The sequence below is a fragment of the Onychostoma macrolepis genome, chromosome 10, assembly GCF_012432095.1.
Source record: "Onychostoma macrolepis isolate SWU-2019 chromosome 10, ASM1243209v1, whole genome shotgun sequence".
Lineage (NCBI taxonomy): Eukaryota > Metazoa > Chordata > Actinopteri > Cypriniformes > Cyprinidae > Onychostoma > Onychostoma macrolepis.
In genome coordinates this window covers 11,946,823-11,967,860 of record NC_081164.1, presented here as the reverse complement: position 1 = coordinate 11,967,860, position 21,038 = coordinate 11,946,823, and the positions used below count along the sequence as shown (strand labels likewise).

The 21,038-nt window shown below is 38.4% G+C and overlaps 2 protein-coding genes and 1 long non-coding RNA gene across 20 annotated transcripts in view; all 3 read right to left on the bottom strand.

Annotated features, from left to right (window-relative positions):
• The window catches only part of grik1a (glutamate receptor, ionotropic, kainate 1a), a 56,797-nt gene extending 47,736 nt beyond the window's left edge, over window positions 1–9,061 (bottom strand). For 3 of the 12 annotated variants that reach the window (XM_058789520.1, XM_058789524.1, XM_058789519.1), the window contains exon 1: window positions 8,364–9,057. In XM_058789520.1, the coding sequence (XP_058645503.1) occupies window positions 8,364–8,448 (85 nt within the window). In that variant the 5' untranslated portion in view covers window positions 8,449–9,057. Of the gene's footprint in view, window positions 1–2,079; window positions 2,135–8,363 lie in introns of all 12 variants that reach the window. The other 9 variants (XM_058789525.1, XM_058789526.1, XM_058789529.1 and 6 more) reach the window with 6 other exon arrangements.
• A 453-nt stretch (window positions 9,062–9,514) lies between these two features.
• On the bottom strand, window positions 9,515–11,483 carry LOC131548059 (uncharacterized). Its single transcript, XR_009273091.1, has 3 exons — window positions 11,331–11,483; window positions 10,688–10,822; window positions 9,515–10,351 (listed from the first exon to the last, which is right to left on the bottom strand). It is a non-coding gene; the product is annotated as an uncharacterized LOC131548059 (long non-coding RNA).
• Window positions 11,484–11,743: 260 nt separating this feature from the next.
• The window catches only part of tiam1a (TIAM Rac1 associated GEF 1a), a 75,640-nt gene continuing 66,345 nt past the window's right edge, over window positions 11,744–21,038 (bottom strand). For 6 of the 7 annotated variants that reach the window (XM_058788986.1, XM_058788988.1, XM_058788990.1 and 3 more), the window contains 12 exons: window positions 18,938–19,156; window positions 18,712–18,780; window positions 18,443–18,568; window positions 18,160–18,268; window positions 17,391–17,570; window positions 16,620–16,738; window positions 16,331–16,439; window positions 15,878–15,936; window positions 15,393–15,489; window positions 14,919–15,006; window positions 13,725–13,897; window positions 11,744–13,422 (listed from right to left, as the gene is read on the bottom strand). In XM_058788986.1, coding sequence (XP_058644969.1) covers window positions 12,905–13,422; window positions 13,725–13,897; window positions 14,919–15,006; window positions 15,393–15,489; window positions 15,878–15,936; window positions 16,331–16,439; window positions 16,620–16,738; window positions 17,391–17,570; window positions 18,160–18,268; window positions 18,443–18,568; window positions 18,712–18,780; window positions 18,938–19,156 — 1,866 coding nt within the window. In that variant the 3' untranslated portion in view covers window positions 11,744–12,904. Of the gene's footprint in view, window positions 13,423–13,724; window positions 13,898–14,918; window positions 15,007–15,392; window positions 15,490–15,877; window positions 15,937–16,330; window positions 16,440–16,619; window positions 16,739–17,390; window positions 17,571–18,159; window positions 18,269–18,442; window positions 18,569–18,711; window positions 18,781–18,937; window positions 19,157–19,812; window positions 20,627–21,038 lie in introns of those variants that run through there. The other variant, XM_058788993.1, reaches the window with a different exon arrangement.

Here is a 21,038-nt window from a genome sequence, read left to right as displayed (position 1 = left end):
GTGAGTATCTGCAGTGCGTTTCTTTATTTGGTTGTGTTGTGAGCATTTGCAGCGCTTGTGTTGTCAAGTTGATGAAGTTGTTTTCTTAATTTGCAGGTGTTTTTTTCTATTTGCAGTGCGTTTCTTTATTTGGTTGTGTTGTGAGCATTTGCAGCGCTTGTGTTGTAAAATTGACGAAGTTAAGCACATAAGGAAAAAGACATTACATATTATTTAGCAAGCCTGTAACCACCTTAGTCAATGATTAAAAAAGCATTTTTGACAAATCCAGGTAATTTACCATAGAAATATGTTTTTTGACGTTTATGACTGTTATAGCACCACCTTTAGTCAGATCTCCTTAAAACTTTGCATGCTTGTTTAGAATCACCTGTCACATGTGCTCACCAGGTTTTGTGAAATTTTTCCTTTAGGATCTATCGGATTTGGGGTAAATTTGGACAGGCCCCTTTTCTAAACGACCTCGTTATACCAAAGGATATTCCAAGGGATAAATTTCAACATGTTTTTGATATTTATTGACCTAAATAGTCCAGAGAATTGTACTGCAGTGTTTTTTACCAGACTGAGCGAAAAACCTTGGACTAGTTCAATTATTTAACAAACCATTTGATTGACAGCAGTGGTTCTAGAGGCAAAGTTGTCCGGAATGTACAATCATTTATGCCCTTGAAAAATGAGATGTGCCCCCCACCCCCAGTGGCCAATTTATTTCAAATTTCTCGAGTCAAACAGGCCCTCTGAGTTTCATTCCAATCAGCCTCTGTTAACCTTGTCTAATAGGGTGCTCAAATTACTTTGGCCAGTGGCGGCCATGTTTTTAGATATGCAAATGTCCTTGTAGACACTTGTGGCACTTTGGACCAAGACCGTGCACAGCGATTTTCATGTTTATAGGCCAAATGGTTGCGCAGTTATGGCCATTTTTAGGTTTTCGCCACCTTATAGCGCCACCAAGTGGCCAAGCTCTGCGATTTTTTTCTTGTGACCTCAAATTGAGCTCTTACACAAGTGTTCTGAGTTTGGCGAAGATATCTCATTCCGTTCAGGAGTTATAGGCATTTTACTAAAAGTGGCCCTGCTCCTTTTGAATGATTTGGCTTCCATTTGCGACGGCAAGTCGAAAGTTAAACTTTTGATAATTACTGATATTCACTCTTCAGAGAATCTTTCTGCACTGGTTTGGTTCCGATCGGAACTTGCAAAAATAGGTTTTTCAAAAAATCCAAAGTGCTGGCAGTTTAGGAGTTCTGAGCGATTTCGTACTTTTGATCGCTGTAGCGCCCCGTCAGGCCAATTGGGGCGAGCCTTGGTGATGTTGTAGGCCGTGTGAGTACTATCATCCCTCCAAGTTTGGTCTGCACGATCAGTTTTACATGGAGATTGCTGATCCTTGGCCATTCTAACAATTACAATCAAGTTTCACCGCTACGTGCTTGAACCCCTAAATATTTAATTTACACAATGAAGAATATACAGTGTTTTATACATTTGATTACTTCATACAGTGTGTGTAGAATTTCGTATTTACCTGTATTTGTTCTACTGTAGTTTTCTGCCCTATTGCTTGTAATTAGTTTTGTATTCTTATTTAATTGCTGACTGTTTATGTGTCTTCAGTGAGCTTGAGTTTTGTTTTGTTTTTGCCTATCCTTATGGTGAAATAAAATTACTCATATCATGATATAAGATTTTGGTCATATCGCCCACCTCTACATGGATGGATGAATCATTTACAATATAATCAATAACATAAAATGTACTGAAAAAAAAAAAGTTGTAGGATTTACTTTAAAACACTTTTTAAAACAGAAATTGCTAGGAAATTTCACATACAGTGGGTACGGAAAGTATTCAGACCCCCTTCACTTTTTTCAATTTTGTTGTTGCAGCCTACCACTACAATTGTTTAAATTCTTTTTTTTTTTTCCTCTCAGTAATCTACACTCCGTACCTCATAATGAGTGAAAAATAATTTTAGAAATGTCTGTAAATTTATTAAAAAGAAAAAACTGAAATATCACATTTACATAAGTATTCAGACCCTTTGCAACAACGCTTGAAATTTAGCTCAGGTACCTCCCATTTCTCTTGATCACTGCTGAGATGTTTCTACACCTTGATTGGAGTCCACCTGTGGTAAAATAAATTGATTGGACATGATTTGGAAAGGCACACACCTCTCTATAAAAGAACTCACAGCTGACAATGCATATCAGAGAGAAAACCAAGCCATGAGGTCAAAGGAACTGCCTGCAGAGCTCAGAGACAGGATTGTATTGAGGCACAGATCTGGAAATTTTTTTTGCTGCATTGAAGGTTCCCAAGAGCACAGTGGCTTCCATAATTCTCAAATGGAAGAAGTTTAGCAAAACCAGGACTCTTCCAGGAGCTGATCGCCCAGCCAAACTGATCAATTGATGGAGAAGGGCCTTGTCTAGACTGGTGACCAAGAAGCTGATGGTCACTCTAATTGAGCTCCATGATCATATATGCAGATGGGAGAAACCTACAGAAGGACAAACATCACTGCAACACTCCACCGATCTGGGCTTTATAGCGGTGTGACCAGACTCAATCCTCTCCTCAGTGAAGACACTTGAAAACACACTTGAAATTTGCAAAACAGCACCTAAAGGACCCTCAGGCTCTGAGAAACAAGATTCTCTGGTCTGATCAACCTCAATTCCAAGCATCATGTTTGAAGGAAACCAGCTCTGCTCATCAACTGCAGAGCAGCATCCAAAAAGTAAAGTGTGCTGGTAGCAGCCTCATGTTGTGGGGGAGTTTTTCAGAGGAAGGGACTGAGGGACTCGTCAGAGTAGAAGAGAAGCTCAGTGCACCAAAATATAGAGATAGCCTTAATGAAAACCCAGTCCAGAGTATTCAGAACCTGGGCCGAAGGTTCAACTTCCAACATGACAACGACTCTAAACACAACACAGCCAAGGCAACACAGGAATGGCTTAGGGACAACTCTGTGAATGTCCTAGAGTGGCCCAGCCAGAGCCCTGACTTGAACCCTTTTGAACATCTCTGGAGAGACCTGATAATGGCTGTCCACTGATGGTCCCCATCCAACCTGACCGAGCTTGAGAGGATTTGCAAAGAAGAATGGCAGTGAAGGGGGTCTGAATACTTTCCGTACCCACTGTATAATTACAAAGAATGGCAATTAACGTATTGAATGAAACATTTCACTTTCAAAATACTGAAATAGAATTTTCTTGTAAAACAAACTCCAATAATCTGTTTTATTTACCAGATTGAAAAATATGGATAATATCCATTTCCTTTCATGTTAAAAATCACATTTGTACATTAACTTTAATAGAAAAAATGTAAATAATATGTTTCTCAAAAAATATCAGTTAAAACTTTTTAAAATCTGTTCAATTTATATAATATTTTCTGTCAAATTACTTTCAAAGTTCAGTACTTTGCTACAAATATTGCGGCTCTAATGATGAAATGATTAAAATGTCGCTTTGGATAAAAGCATCTGACAAATGAATAAATGCAATGTACGCAGTTCTTGATTAATCAAGGTCATTAGTCTGGAACCTTTCTAATACACAAATGCCCACAACAACAAATGCACGCATGCACACATACAAACACATACACAAACCTGCACACAAGTGACTGCTGAATACAAAGGTCATCTCAGACACAGTCTTTCTCTTTCTCTCTGTTCTTCTTTTCAACATTTCTGTCACTGTCTATGATGTATTCCACACACTCCTCATAAAGACATCACAATGATTTCTGCAAACACACAGGCCAAATGCATCATCAAAGAAAAAAACCTTCTTTCTCATTCAAATTCATGAAATCTTGTTCAAACACATCCCTTCTGACAAACACAAGAAAACACAAAGGGATAAGGAGTCAGCATGCATACCAATGCTCTCGAGAGAAAGAGCCAGAGACATTAGCTATTCTCCATTCTCTCCGCCACTGTGATCGAACCCTTTGATTTTCTCATGGAGCTCATTCTAAATGCTCAAATTCGTTTATTGTTATTTCAAGCTCAATCTATTAGAGGCTCAATAAAAGTGAGTATGTTCTGATGCAAATGTTTGCAACCCACATTAGTCGTTAATTATTTGACAAATACTTCTTAAAGTGTTCAAAAAGATGCGACTTTGGAAACCAGGTTCCTAATTCAACACAGCTGTACAGACTTTTAGGGAAATTCTGCTGACGGTCAAAGAGCAGTGTCATTTCACAGTGCTGAACATACATCTGAGGCCACATGGATCCACATCTAAAAGGATTAATTTCCCCCCATAGCCTGTGAAATACTTCCACCAGCACTGCACATTCCCTCAGTCAACACTGTGATACTTCCAGAGCCCAGAGATTATTTTAAACCACTCTCTGGAATGAGCTGATGCAGCTCTATATTCACAAAATATTCTCTATGATTTTAAAAACAGTAATTTGTGCAGAGTTGGACAATAATTATAAGATTTATAGAGATCTTAAACAAGAACGCATGCGGTAATGGTTCTGCCCGACACAGTTGGACCAAAGCCTGACACTAACAAAATTGCTGCCATACGGTCACAAAATCTGTGCTAGTAACCAGTGGGATGATAAATGGCATCAGCAGACATCCTATATAGGACACATTTATGATTTCATTTTCGGGGTAGACGAGTGAACAAATTTAGTTTTTTTCCTTCATGCTGAAACTTTTAGATGACTGTATCGAACCACTTGCATTGGCATTGTCTTGGACTCACTGGCATCACGTAAACACAGTTTACAGTTACTGTGCCGTTGTAGAAATGTGATAATTAATTAAAGCTATGTATAGAGCTATAATTTATTTAGTATTTGAAAGTATCTGATAATATAGGGATTAGATACTGTAGATAAAGCAAATAGTATTCAGCTTGTCATGTGTCCTCAAAAAAATTGCGGTTACCATTCTCGAATGCTTTTATTAGGTCACTGCACACACACAAAAATTGTTCTTCAGTAGTTCTTTGGAGTGGTTAATATAGGACCACTGCCATATAAAAGAACCCATAGGGTTAGTTCACCCAAAAATGAAAATTCTGTCATTAATAATTACTCACCCTCATGTCATTCCAAACCCATAAGACCTTTGTTCTTCTTCAGAACACAAATAAGGATTTTAGATTAAGACAAATTATACAAATTTTACAAAAAGTATTCTCATAGCTTATAAAACTACGGCTGAACCACTGATGTCACATGGACTATTTTAATGATGTCCTTACCTTTCTGGACCTTGAACGTGTCAGTTGCGTTGTTGTCTGTGGAGGATCACAAAGCTCTTGGATTTCAACAAAAATATCTTAATTTGTGTTCCAAAGATGAACGAAGGTCTTACGGGTTTGTAACAACATAAGGGTGAGTAATTAATGACAGAATTTTCAGTTTTGGGTGAACTATCCTTTTAAGCCCCTAGCTTATATGTGACCCTGGACCACAAAACCAGTCATAAGTCACTGGGGTATATTTGTAGCAATAGCCAACAATACATTGTATGGTTCAAAATTATCGATTTTTCGTTTCTGCCAAAAATCATTAGGATATTAAGTAAAGATCATGTTCCATGAAGATATTTAAAAATTTCCTACCGTAAATATATCAAAACTTAATTTTTGATTAGTATGCAATGCATTGCTAAGAACTTAATTTGGACAACTTTAGAGGTGATTTTGTCAATATTTTTTTTTTTTTTTTGCACCCTCAGACTCCAGATTTCCAAATAGTTGTATCTTGGCTAAATATTGTCGGATCCTAACAAACCATACATTATTGGGAAGCTTATTTAATCAGCTTTTATGATGTTTAAATCTTGAAGATGATGTATAAAAATTGACCCTTATGACTGGTTTTGTGGTCCAGGGTCACATATAGTTCTGCAAAGTTTCTCTAACTCTCGGGACTTTCTGACCTCAGAAAAGCATAAACGTGATTCAGAACAGTTTTTGCTATTGTAGTAAATTCCCATTCATAGCAAACATATAAGAGTGGGGTCCTCTTATGGTTCTACATTGCACCATTTGACAAAAGTGTTGTGTAGCACCTATAAAGGTGGTTTCCCTATATTATTACAAGCCAATGAATGAACCACTTTTGTTTAGAGTGTATATAAGGATTTCTTTTTAAATAAAGTTCTACATTTTTCAAAATGCAATATTCATTTCTTAGATAAAATTTTTAAATGATGAAAAATGTATTCATTTACCAAAATGTACGGGTTACCTAGATAAAGCAAATAGTATTCAACTGGTCATGAGATCTCAAAATGGTGGCTGCCAGTGCCACGCGACGGACCAATAAAAACAACTCCTATTACATCTCTGATATGGAGATACTGTCATATCGGATTTTCATAAAGTTATTAGATAAAGTTATCATATTTTTAAAAATGTAATATTCCACTAATCCACTTCATCTGTGATAAAGTATGCAAAAATCCAATGCAGAAAGTATCCGACTTGATGTTTCAGTTTTCAACTCCTCCTTCAACTGCAAATGGCAAATCTAACTAATCGGTTACATCCAGCCACAGCCGAAGTCGAACACACTTAAAGCAAGTAGTATTCAGCTGGTCATGTGATCTCAAAGTGGTGGGTGCCTTGGGACAAACCTGCTCAAACTATTTTAAAACAGTAACAGGAGGGGCTTCAGTTGTAGCAAACGTTAAAACGTCTGTCATAATATATTTTTATAAATGTGGACCTTTTTGAATTATCAGAAGTTATGGAAATTTAAAGTATAAAACCAGAAATGCATCTGGACCATTGTTTCAGATTGTTGTTTACATCCCTCAAAATGGTCTATACAATTAATTTAGAGTCATTGAAAATTAAAATGAATAATTTTAAAAAGCAAACCTTGCAAATCTGGTTTTGTTCTGTATCATTCAACATCTATTTTTAGTTCACACATTGCCCATAATCTGTGAAAAAGAAACACTAGCTGTACCCTGTCAAGCAATGTTGACTTGAACATTTGTGAAAAGCCGAGGAATGTCAGTGTATCCATTATACGGCTCACTATTATGCAAACTGAGCCCACCATCACTCCATGTCTCCAGCGACTTACGCTTTAGATGCCAATCATAACATTCAGATGACAGATGGCAGCTGGGTGCACCTAAGAGCACATAGGGACAGTCTCCTGTACCTCCAGCCTGATACACAATGTCCTACCAAATCCATGTGTATGTGTAAGGGTGTGAGTTTATCTAATAAAACGATTCGTTGCTCCAACGCACATCCATCTTAAAGACAGATCACTGTGTGTTCAAGATGACAGAACATCTGTAAACCAGCCATATCTGATAAACTTTGACAAATGTCTCCGATAAAGAGGATTCAAACATGGTGTGGGTGAAACAAGTCCCCTCAGGGAGAGAACTGATAAAATACCTGTGGAATCAATAGGGCAGTCAGGTTACATCTGGGGCTAAAGTAGGCTACTCTTTCATTCTGCTCAATACACAAGTCCTAGGAAAAATGACCCACAGAATAGATCTAGACAGTAAACTTAAATGTAGATCATTTCAATGTCTAGTTTATTTATGGATGGGTAATGCATACCCATATAAACTATTATTTATACTATTAGTATTTCACAATCCATCCCACAGAAGCAGTTGCCAAGCTTTCTGTTTCAACTGAAGTCCCATAATTTGGAGACCAACATCAAATCAGTCTTGGGTAGGAAAGAGGATTAATGTAGGTTGTTAAAACTGCTTTAGGGATTTACCGTGATGGCAAAGTCAGACAGCAGCAATCATCAGACCCTACTGTCCTCTATGTGACTACAGGACGCTTTATCTCAATAACACACAGAGGAGAGCCAGTGATCAAATCTCTCAAATCTCATTTCGGTGATGATAATGATGATTCTGATGGTTTAATATTAAATGAGGAATGCATTTATGGTTTGTTTACTTTCAAGATGACCTGCCAACTACACTTCTTATGTAAAGAAAGGTCAAACCATTACAAACAGTACGAGTGACTGATATTCTTTGTTAATGATGTTATCCCATTTTGAGCAAGTTTTAGCCCTTAGTTAGACTTCTGTAACACAACAGATTATTATAGTAGCTAAATCAATGACAATGCTGAATTTAAGTGAACATTTAGACCATATTCTACATGGATATGCAGATACGACAAATAAACGCAATGCATTTAGGAGAGGTCATAAAAACATCAGATAGATGGTCTATTTTTAAACAAGCAATAACACTTCAAGCAGTGACGTGACAACAAAGACAATCGATGCTGAGCAAACACTGAAAGTTTATGAATTAACAATAACTGCAGACAAAGAACGTTTCATGATAAACAATCACTTACCAATTCGTATGACCTGCTGGTCACTAATGTAAAACTTTGACATCAAGTAAAAAAGGAAAAATAACAGTCTTCTGCGCTTCTCCATGGCTCTGTAATCAAAAGAGGTAAAAAATAATAAACTTCATGTCATAAAACTGGATTTAAGGAACCATAGCGCGCGCTCATCAACTTCCATTCACCTCCCATCGCGCGCAATGGAAACAGCTCCTCGAAAAAGCCGGTTATTGCCTCAAAAACAACACGTTATCATCCTTTCCCCGAAAATCCACGATGTAACGCACTCTTCAAGATATTTCAGGTAGGATTTTGTGCTGATATCCTTTGTTCATCGCTTCAAATACTTGTAGCACTCCGCACGCGCACTGCGAGGATAGTAAAGAGCGCGCGCCACTGACCGACTCATGATCCAGACGCAGGATTAAAACAAAATCTGCTAAACGTTTGGCTTTCTTCAAGACGTTATCTTCATTTTTAAGTTCACACAGATTGAAAATAAGTTTACAGGGTCTTAAATTTTGTTTAGTATTCTAGTTTCTATTTCTATTTTTCTTTTTCAAACTAGCTATTTAGTGACATGTCACAATCCGTTTTAGGCAAACTGAGCTGAATCCTGTCATAGGAAGTTAGGTAATTGCTCATAATTAGTTCATGTTCAAAATATATGCGTGCACGGAACAGTCCACAGAAATAGTGATGATATTCGCACGACATGTTCTTTTGAACCGATTCTTTTGATTGATTCGGTCGAAATGATTCGCAAAGCGTTGCAGGCTAGATCACTTGGATGCAAATGATAACTTTGTTTAGCAAAAAAAAGATTGTTAATATGTAACTCATAGCCTTTTAGTATTTATTATTATTATTAAAATAAGTGAAAGCAGCATTTATCAAAAATCAAACATAATAATTCTTGTAACTCTTTTAAGTGATGACTCGGTTGAATATGGTCTTGTTTATGGGAAAGAACCGATTCAATTTAGCTACGAACGCCACAGTGAATTAAAAAGCTTGCTTTTTGCCAAATGGTGGCACACAACGCCACCTGTTGGACAAATCTTATAAAAGCAAAGGAAGAAGCAGGAGATAAAAAACTAAAATGGTATTTATTTGACTAAATTAAACACCTTAATATGATACAAAATCATCCCCATTGAAATATCCCTTCAGTTTTTATTTTCCTTATTTATAAGTAAATTGAAAAAAGACTACTGTTACCAACTTAACCATTTTTTTACAATTCACTAATGCATGCATTTGCATGAGAGTCTAGGCTGGATGAGCTGAACAGTGTGTCCAAACTAATGTCACTATGGCTGGAGGACTCAGCGATGCTGGTTTCTTCTCCTGCCCTGACGAGGGGCCCAGAACAACACTGCAACAACCCGGCTGTGCATAGAAAACACGAGGCCAGCCAGCCTACAAATAGAGCCACCCCCATGTGGAACCGAATGGTGCTCAGACCACGATCGGCATGGAGGATGCTGAGTGCCGTCCAGGACACAGGGATGAGAGTAGTCAGTGAAGCGAGCAGGTGCAAACAGGCTGCTCCAATCAGGCAGCGCCTGGCACTGTCGGGATGGGTGCACTGAATGCTCATGAGAGAACTGATCCATGCAGCCGCAGCCAGAACCAAAGAGAGCTACGAAGTAACGAGCTGACTACAGGGCTGGATCTAAATAGGCTTTGCATGTTAATGAACTGGCATCATGGATAAAAGAACATTTAGTCCAAAGTCCTTCATATTCAGTCCATGATTCAGAGTTTCCACCTCGGTAACCCTGTGATCACGGCTACACAGAGAAAGCCGAAAAAAGCACAAATCATAGCTACTATATCAACACATAGGATTCTTCCTCTCCTCAGTCTGATGAATGTTTCATTAGTTTGATTCAGCAACTCATCCATGATTTCTTCTTCTCTTTTTCTTTTTCAAATCTCTGTTGATGGTGTCTGCAAGTGGCAAAGCTAATATTGATGATCAACTGTGGCTGGTAGGAGAGAAGAAGAATTTCAGTTTCAATCCTGGAACATTTCAAATAATGCATGGTCACATCTTCCCCGAGTGCATTTATTGACATATTTATGATTTATTATTTATTAAAATTGACTAGTCAGCAGGCAGAAGTGTGCGGAAAGAATAAAAATGTTTTAAGAGGTGAAAAAAATCACAATCCATAAAGCAGATTGACCATAACAAATCATTTTGCAATCCATAATAAAGCAGTTCAAGGATCAGGAAATCCAACTACCGAGTCAAAACAATGCAATTCCAGTGCATTCAATAGATCAGCTTATTAAATGTCATTAAAACTCACTGTACTTACTTGACAGTGGATAATATTTCTCCAAGACACTGCATAGAATCAGAGCAGGACTGATTTGATGTGGGACAACTGTCCCTTAGTTTGTCATTTTGATAACATTGTTCTTCCCTCAGGCTCTCATGGTCTGACAGCTACCTGAAATAGAAACGTGATGTGCTATTTAGCAAACTGAACATCCTATTTATTTTTCATTCAATGGCAGAGAACTGGTTATGAGTGTTGTATTTACTGTAAACACTGTAAATGGTGTTTCATTTTCTAAATCAAAATTGGTTTTTCGACAGCAGAGCAGAAAATTATGTTCTGGTGCACTTCATTTTTAAACTGCTGCCTTAAGGATCTATATGAACTTTTAAAAAATTGTTCAAAATATATAGTACACGTCTATAATGCTGAGAATTGTTTTATATATATTTATATAAATTATTCATTTAAATATTAGTATATGTAGATATAAGAATACCAATTGGATCCCTGAAATTTGCATTTCAGAAACTAGCCTAAGAAAATGTGGAAAAACTTAATTTTATGCAACAAAAAGAACATCTGATGATTCAAACTGTTCTTGATATAACCATATATGAAGAGCAGGAACTACAAATGGCAATTACTTTGAACACATACAAGGACAAAAACAACCCACAGCAGAGGAGAGGAGGAAATGCTGGCTCAGTGCCCATTAAATACGACTCATTTGTACATTTCTGCGGGTGGAAAATGCAGAAAAAGATATTGTCCACATTCTGTTTTGTGTTCGACAGTCATTACTGATGTATTTTATGAGGAAAATAAGCGTCAGTTCGTCGTCAGGTAGTTGGTGCAGCGCTTCACTGCCACCTTGTGTTTGTACATTATATGACAAGGGCATTTTCATAAACCTTCCAGTGTGGTATCAAAATCTGAGTGAGATTATTATCCCTGCGTCCCAATGTGCATACTATCCACCCTATCTGCCCTAAATAGTATCGAAAATTACATAGAATTTTGGATGGATGGTATGCACATTGGGACACAGGCATAATCTGCTGAATTTATTTTTAATAAGACAAGTCACAGTTTAAAAATCACACCAAACTTTATTTAAAACACAGCAAACAGGTGCCGCGTTGACAAAGAACAGACCACGTACAAAGTTATTTGGATAAAACTGCAAATATAAATTAGGAAAATTTATTTTAGGTTAATAATTATTTCCACAGTATGAACATACACAGTCTCAAAAAGGCAGAGGGTAGAAGCAAGGAGTTTTGACACTTTCGTCTTAAATACAGTCAGTTCCACTAAAAAGGATCCATGGCTGAAGGTGCAGTGATTGTTTTTCACGTGGAAGGGCATCTCTTATTTTTAAAATACACGTGCAGGGTGTAACATGTGCGTCTTAATCTTTACCATTGTACAAAATACCAAAAAACTCTTCAAAAATCATTCTCACCGAGGCAAATTCAGCATGAACCAGACAAATCTGCTACATTTTTCACTTTGTAGGGGTGCTTTGAATTAAAATACCTTATTTATGCACCTAAAAGTCTTTTCGCAAGCACACAAGCCCACTGAGTGAGGATTATGGGGTAGTTTGATTTCCTAACAAATAAACAAAATTACATTATTGCAGTTCTTTATACTATATTCGAGTAGAACATTATTTCTCTGTGTGTGCACGTTTGTTCTGTTAATACTGGGTTGCTGGTGACCTATGAACAAAAACAGCAAGCGAGGAACTGTTGGGTTTGTAACAGGAATGGCATCAAACAGCTAATCGAACTGTTATGACATTTTCAGGGAATGTTGCCACGCTCGACAAAAATCACCTGCGTGTATCCATTATGAAAAACTAGCGAGGTTATACGAAGCATTAAGTCACAAATCCCTGAATAAAAATGAGGACATGAACCACAACTGAACAGATTGACCACGATCTTGTGTTTCAAACAAAAAGATCAACTGAAAGAACATGTAGCTGCCTGTCTGTCAGTATGAAGCCTCTATAAATACATTGGCTATACAGTTGGCATCTTGTGATGTCTGGACTTGAATGGCAGGAAGTCTGCATTGATATTTGGGTGGAGTGGCTTGAAACATTAAGAAGTTTTTCTATGGTGCAAGTTCTTCAGTAGGATTGTCAGTGCATCGTGTCCGTGAAGGCTTTGACTCAGTAGGTTTCTGCCTTACTCTCGCACAAGTCTATAAAACGTCACAGCTCGCACATTCCCTCTCCGCTCAGAAGATGTCGCTGTTGCAGCTGTTTTTAAAATCGTCCCTGCGAACCCAAATAACCTCACAGTCCCTCTCAGATGTGACACCCTCCACCGCGCACTGCTTTCTCAGGAGGGTCAGCTTCAGGGGGGCGTGGGATTTCGGGGGTTTGTCGTCCGAAAGTCCGTTGAGACCTTTGTCTTCGACTCCTTCTACTGAAAGGGCCTCTAAAGACTCCTCCAGACTCGGCTCAGAGGAAGGGCCCCGGACGGATTGGCAGTACTCATCGTCGTCGCTGAGGATGTCCGTCTCCTTCACGTTGTCCTGATTTTCGTAGTGCTGCAGGTCGAACTGATCCTCCACCCAGCGATCTGTGTCTCGGATGGGCAGCTGGGGTTTCTGGAGCGAAGACAGCGGGGGCTCTGTTGGGGAGATAGGTGAGAGCTCCTGGGATGAGCCGTCGTCGAAAACCACACTCGTGTCTATGGTGAAACGATTCCGGATCAGCTTCCGGCGGCCGAGGGTTCGAGATGGAGCTGAAACTAGAAGAGAAGCAAGCATGAATGCTAACTATACTTTAAATCAGCTTCAGTTTTCTACTTTAGGAAAGAAAGCAGAAATATCGTGCTGGTGGACACTAGGATTTCAATTTGTTACATGATTATCAGCTCACCCTAAAGCCTGAAACAAAACTGTGGTGTGTTAATCATGTTAACAAGAGAGTAAGATGGAAAGTGACACAGTGGGAGAGTTAGCAGGGATATAGGGAGAGGAGCGGAGAGAAGGGGAGTGTTGCAGAAAAAAGTAATCAATGTTCAATTTGCATCAGATGTCCCAAACATACCTGCTCTGTTAATTGTGGGTCGTGAACCCTTTAGCGCACAAAGCCGCTTCCCTCCGAAGGGAATATACTGCTGATTTGGAGGCAAACTCTCAGTCTTCATTAACTGACGGCGTTGTTTGTCCCTCAGGACAGAATGAACAGTCTTCAGGAAGTCTTTTTTACTCTCTGGAGAGCTAAAAATATTAAAAAAATTAAAAAAAGAATTCAATAATATTTTTATATACACACAAAAAAAAAAAATTAAATAATTCAAATATTTTAGTGAGGAACAGAATTGCAATACAGTATTTGTACCCTTAAGCCAAACTTAAATATATTAATGCAACTGCATTATATCGACTAGAGAAGTTCATCAGGACAAAATGGCAAACTTGGAGAGAAAAAAAAATAAAAAAAAAGTTTGGTTATATAGATAGCAAAAAAGCCAGCAATAGCATGACTGAACATGTTGCTAACATTTAGTATACGGCTAACATTGCTAACATGTTTTTCAGTATTGTTAGCATGTTTTAACACGTTTCAACATTAATTGCATCTTTAAGAATTTTGCTAACACATTTTAATAATGTTAACATGTTTCTAGCATGTTTCTTAAAAACTCTAGGACAAGTTACTGTTAGAAATTTGATCTCAGAAGCAGCAGAAGAATAAGCTTAAATGGTAGATTAGCATGTCGGTTTTGCCAGCCAGTATTATTAAGAAGGATAAGACACCTTTCAAACAAAACACCTGTACAAATGAACCATGGTTTTACTACAACTATGTTGGTAGCACTTTATTTTAGTCATGTACATACTATGCACTTATAGTAATTACAATAACTAGGTACTAACTCTGAACCTAACCCTACCCCATGTACTTATCTTACCAGTACTTTCTTAGGTAGGTACACTGTAAGTACATGTACTGTAAAATAAAGTGCAACCAGTATGTTACTATAGTTAAACCATGGTAGCCACACATTAACCATGGTTTTGCTACACTAACCATAGTTTAACCATGGCATTTGCAGTAAAACTGTGGTTATACAAATGGTAATCAATACACCAAAAAAACATGGTTACTACACTTTTACTATAATAACTATAATACAACTGTGGTTCATTTTCATAAGGGATTTCATGCAAAGTAGTTTGAGAATTATGAAAGAATTGTGAAAGAAAAGTTTGTGTGATGTTCTGGACCTCATCTTACCTGCAGCAGATGTGGAAGGTCCTCTCGGGTCTCCCTTCTGATTCTGACCTCATGTGAACGATCTCACACATTGCAGACCCCTCTGAATCTGAAATGAAAGAAACGCCAGGTTAACAGTATGCTGGTAAAAGGACCGTGGGAAACCCTGTAAAGTACAAAACCTCCCAGATCAGCACAGGGTTAATGAACCTCATGGAAGACACAGACCATGGGACAATGAACCAAAGTGCAGACTATAAGTTCATGTAGGATGACCTTTTGACCCCCAAACATCAATAGGGAATATCAACATTCTGGCCTGAGCCAGCTGAGCCAAAGCAAACTTAACTATGCTCATCAAGTGTCATCAGGGCACATGGGATGTAAAATGCATTACTCGCATTATCAAAGTGAATCTAAAGCATGAAGTTCATATATACCACACATCTCAATAGGTCTGTAAGAAAAGAATGAAACTAGTAGGCCGACACTTACTAGGGAGGTTGCGAACTTGGAGAGTGTCTGTAGAGATCATGTGTCTAAAACGAAAAGGGTCTCTCTCATCAAGGATTGATGCTCTGTGAGATCCACCCTAGAGACAAAATTACAGCAAAAATTGGTTTGTGAGAATTAAGAACACAATTAATCTTTAAAATGGCATCAACCACCTGAACACAGAAAACAGGAAGTTAGGGAAGTGATGTCAAGAGCACATCACATTATAGTTTTATAATAATCACAAACAAGTGAAAGGTCTCGGAGTCAATGGTCACAGAGTTTTGCTGGCCACGTGAAATAAGCCGAAGAGACAACAGAAATGAATCCAGTACAAGAGAAGGGCATCCTCGCTTCACACTTGACAATGTGCCCTTTAATAAAACCCAAAAACTACACCTCTTAAAAAGCGCTAGTCTGCAAGCACTTAAAGCCAATGTCAGATCTCTATTAATGAATAATGAAGAAAGGGAAAAAGCACTTACGATTTTTTTCTTGTGCTTGGAGCAGTCCTTATACACAAAAACAACTGCCGTTCTGAAAACTGAGGGGGGAAAAAAAATGAAAAAAAATTAAGACACAAAACCATACAACACTAAACATTCACAATAGAGATGCTTGGGGCTCTTTTTAGAAGAGTTGGAGTAAAAACGTGACCCGGTGAAATACTGCCAACTTCAATGGCAAACTGACCCATTTTTTAAACCATCTGAAGAGTTTCTTCTTCGAAAATGTCTTAGCCGAGGGGAAAAAAAGCCTCGTGTATAAATGCAACTTTAATGCCTTAAGAGCCAAGGACAAGGTGGCTCCTCTAATGCCATTGTGCCCAAAGATACAGCTGGCCTTTACTGATGCAGGGAACCATTACTGTAGAGAACAGACTAATGAATAAGAAAACAGGATTCTATTTCGGGAAGAAACATTTTACAAACACTCACCGAACGCAGCCAGCTCTGGGTCCCTCTTCCCCTTCATGAGAGAAGAGGGTGGGTTGATCCAGACCAGTGTGTCATGCAACAAGAGGTCACCCATTGACAGATCTGCAACCTGGGATAAGAGTACACAATGTTGTAAAACACAATCTATTCACTTTTTTTTAGATGTTAGATGACATCAGTGCACACATCATGACATTTGGTGGCGGTACTACAATATTTGTTGCAAGAAGTATCAAGAAATGCGAATTTCAGAGTTACAAAGACCTAAGAGAGACTAGTGGAACTGTACCTCTTTCTTGTCAGAGCTCTGCTCGCTGATGAGTTGGTCAAACACTGCTCCATACTCCTCGTGAATCTTCTGCATTTCATTTATGTGACTGGCCACTTTGTTCATGGCTTTCATCGCAACTACAAAAAGATAAGAGACTTAATAAATGGCAACTTAAGATTTAAGAGAGTTACAAGATTTATTTTTGTTTGTTAGCTAAAGCTTAAAACAAACAAGCCACCATTTAACCGTCATTAAAAAGCATTTAACCACCAAGCTATTTAATTTGTAGGGAAACTGCTAGAACTCTTAAAGCTTCTGATAACCCTTCTCATTACAAGTTTAAGAAAGTTGTTTGATGGTATTCTCAAATGCACAAGTCACCCAAACTCAGAGCATCTCAGTTCATTTTGCATCTACTCAGACACTGAAAACACTGGGTCATGAGCTGCTCGGGTGTAAATCAACACAGTGATATGCTTCACTCTGAAACACGAAGCACAAATTTAATTAAATTGTGATTTGATAAAGTGCACCAAGCCATAATCGCGATTTCAGTTTTATTTTGATTAATTATGCAGCCCTACTGATTGACTAATTTTACAGGCAAAAAACTACTATATTATTATACACAGACAAGCAAAATCCTGTTTTCACTGACGTGGTCTTTTTAAAGAGTCTTCAAAACCTGCTTATCTAGCTCAGAAGACGAGCTGCATCATATTACACTACAAATAGAGTCACCCATGGCCTAAGATTATGCTCAATTAGTATCCAAATCTCCATATTTACCATCCAGATGGTAATGTTCCTCACTGTCAGGGTCGGTAAGGGAGTGAAGCTCCCTCAGGAGTAGTGGGTATTTTAAGACTCTCTGAATGGGTTTGATCAGGTAGGACTCCAGCGTGGAAGAGTGCTGTTGCTTGGGGTTCCTCTCAGCCAGGAATGCCTTGAACTCCGGGTCGGTTTTAGCTGCACCAAAAGTGTGGAGGAGAAGTTATAGGAAGGCACAGGAATTTCAAATCAGTTGCATCTGTAAACTAGACCTTTACTTGGACAGGGGTCTTAACTTGATATAAAGACAATTACATTTGAGTAAACCAACTTTCTCAACTGCCAGGATGTTAGCCTGACATTTCAGAAAAAGTTTATACTCCAACACATTTATCCATAAAAATTTCAGTCAGTCAAGTTAAAACTTGACCCACTCTTCCCACAGGAAACATCTTCATTCACATACATCAGCGAAAGAGCTTTGGTGCCTTGGGAAATGGAAATTTTTCACAGTAGACCCCTAAAAAGGGTCATCATTCCTCAGTTAAATGCTTTGGGGAGTAAAAACACCTCTCTAGCTTTGAATAAACTATGAAAACTGGCCTTTGGCAGTTGGTAGGGCTTCAAAACAACTAATAAAACTAGCCAACGTAAAGCATGTCATTTAACTACCATGTTCAATAACTGAGGAAAGGTACTCAAGGAACCAAGGGCTCCCCTGCACTTTAAAACATTTCTCATTGTGCTAATGCTAGTAAACCAGTCTCTGAAAGTGCAGTGGCATTACCTTTGGTAAGGACCTTTGGGACCTTTGTGTGGCTGGCACAAAAAGCACTGTAGATCTTAAAACGATCCGCATAGTACAGGAAGGATCCACCAAGAGAAAACAGAACTTTCTGGAAGTTAGAAGACAATGAATTAGAAAACACTAAATAATTCATCATAAAACGTGTAATTAGGAGACAATAGTGACCTTCTTATGGTGCCAATCATATTTAGCATCTACTCAGATGATCCAAAATCATGTAATTAAAAAAGAAAAAAAAAAAAAGGGACTAATATAACTGCACCTTGAATTGATCCACTCTCTCCAGTTTGTCTAAATCTGGAACTAATCTGGTTCCATCTTCCAGAGTTTTCAGAAACTCCACTTGGAATTCCACCATCTCTGCCAAGTTTCCAAAAAGCACATCCAGCTATGAGTGTAGAGGGAATAAGAGATTCGCAAATCTTATTTATAATATTTTCAGAAGTTAATTTTATTAATTCTATATTTTAAAATATATTATTAATAAATTATTTTCAATATAAATAATGAATAAAAATAATTGTCTCTCACCTCATCCTGTGAGAGGAACCTCTCCTTCTGCAGGGGATTCAGGTAGCGCTCTATCAAAATGTTCAGGTCCTGTAGATAGAGAGAGTCAAAGACTTGTTTATGTTTGGCTTCAGCGCAGCTTTTATATTAGAAGTCGTAAACCAGGAGTGATTTTCATCCAGCAGGTTTTATCATGGTCGAATCTAACATGCCAAAACATCGCTTTGAAAGCACAGCAAATACTGACCTTAACATAGGTCCTCTCAGTGTCCACCAGCTCACTGATGACCTTACGCAGTTTATCAGCATCGGAGAGCTGGCGTGGGGTGAAGAGAACTGGCAGGGGTGAGATGGGGCTGGGCACACAGGATGAAGAGGAGGATGATGTGGAGGAATAGGAAACGGGACCCTCGGTGGAATTCATATCATGAAGGTTGCGGCAGAAAGCAGTCACCTGATCTGTACTCTGTGGAGAAAAACTAAATGTCAATTTCAACACCAGGAGCAACCAAAGGCTGAAATGTATTACATGACTTAATCTGAACAGATTTAAAAAAAAAAAAAAAAAAACACACACACACACACACACACACACACGCCTAAAATGTTCACCAGCAACAGGCATACACCCACACAGGTATTCAGAGCATTCAAGATTCAGAAAGATGTATTTCCAGTTCCAAACACACACGCGCACACACACACACACACATTCAGCGATGTTCTGGCTGAACTCCAAAGACAAGGCACATCATGCCTTGGCTTAAGTGTAATTACAAGTGTCTGTACGATAAATAACTTTAAGATGGTCTATGTCAGATCTTTGAAAGGACTCAGAGATCCTTGTTGTATTTTAGTACCGAACAGTTCGTCTCCTTGGGAAATCTGGCACTGGGTGGATTTTCCATCTAGGAACTTGTCAACAAGTTCTCAGAGTACACCCTGCCCTTAGCCAAGATTACTTCGGCTTCCCACCATTGAAAACACCCTCATATTTCTATAAACACAAAAATTACATCTAAAAACCGCATTCCCTTGTACTACTTACTGAATATAATGCATTTTTTTGACATCACTGACAAACATTACACAACACACATTCATCATCTAGCTTCCAAATACCTGAAAGAAAGCAATTCTCCACCTAAACAATGCAAACCCGTCCAAAACCACAGATTCCAATCCAAAGATCTTCAGCCTCAGTGTCACATCTCATATGTCACAGCACTACAACAAGAACTCAGACTCAGGATAGTGTTCAGGAAGAAGTGGAACAGATTCACACAGACAGGAGGAACAGAGGACAGATGGGGCTTCCAGCAGCATGAATTCCTCTCTGATAAACACATAGTGACGGACTGACAAAAAGCCCGCACACCCCAGCATGCCTTAACCAGCCTGGACAGCCTGGAGAGAGGTGGTGCGATGTAGGGAGATAAGTAATGAGCTCTATCGTTTTCCGGGTTAAATACAACTTAAGCTTTATCAACATCTGTGGTACGCTTTGGACAAAAATGTGAACTTTTACCTTGTTCTGTAAACAAACAAACAAAAAAAACGTATACACGTATAGTAATGCGCTTGCAGTGGAAGTCTATGAGGAAAGTGTTCCAGCAGGTTTGAACCAAGCAGCTTTCTGTTCGTGTGGGGAATGTGTGTGAGCAATTTAAAACTGGTGCAAAATCTGCATGCACTTTTTTGCACTAATGATCGTGAGGATTCAATTAAATGACTGGATTGTGCCCACAACAATTCATTGAACAAGTAGACAAGGAGTAAAAATAACTCTTTTGAGGAAGGACTACTTTTCTAGGTGGATGAATTTCACGATATGTTCTACCAACGTCAAGTCACATTAGCAAAATTTTGGAAAGATTTCATGGGTAGCATAGTGTAGCACCACTCACAGAAGTCACTTTGAAACCAAGTAACTGGCTCTGTAGCCCTTTACCTAAATTCATTGCTTCAGACTTATGTGCCCTCTAGAAACTTGCGTTCTGCAAGTGAACATCGCTTTGAGCCATCCCAAAGAGGCACAAAATCACTTTCACAGACTTTTAAATTAACGGTTCCCTCCTGGTGGAATGACCTGCCCAACTCAATCCGAGCAGCTGAGCCATCTTCAAGAATCAGCTAAAAACACATCTCTTCCATCTTTATTTGACCCTCTAACTCTAGCACTCTCTATTCTAATCTTTAAAAAAAAAAAACTTGTCCCTTTTAGACTTGCAGTCTTCATTTAATAACTAACTAGCTTTTCTAATGTTCTTGTATTCAATCTGTATTCTTTATTTATTATACAAATAAAAGCAAAAAAAAAAAAAAAAAAAGCCTCTAACACTAGCTTG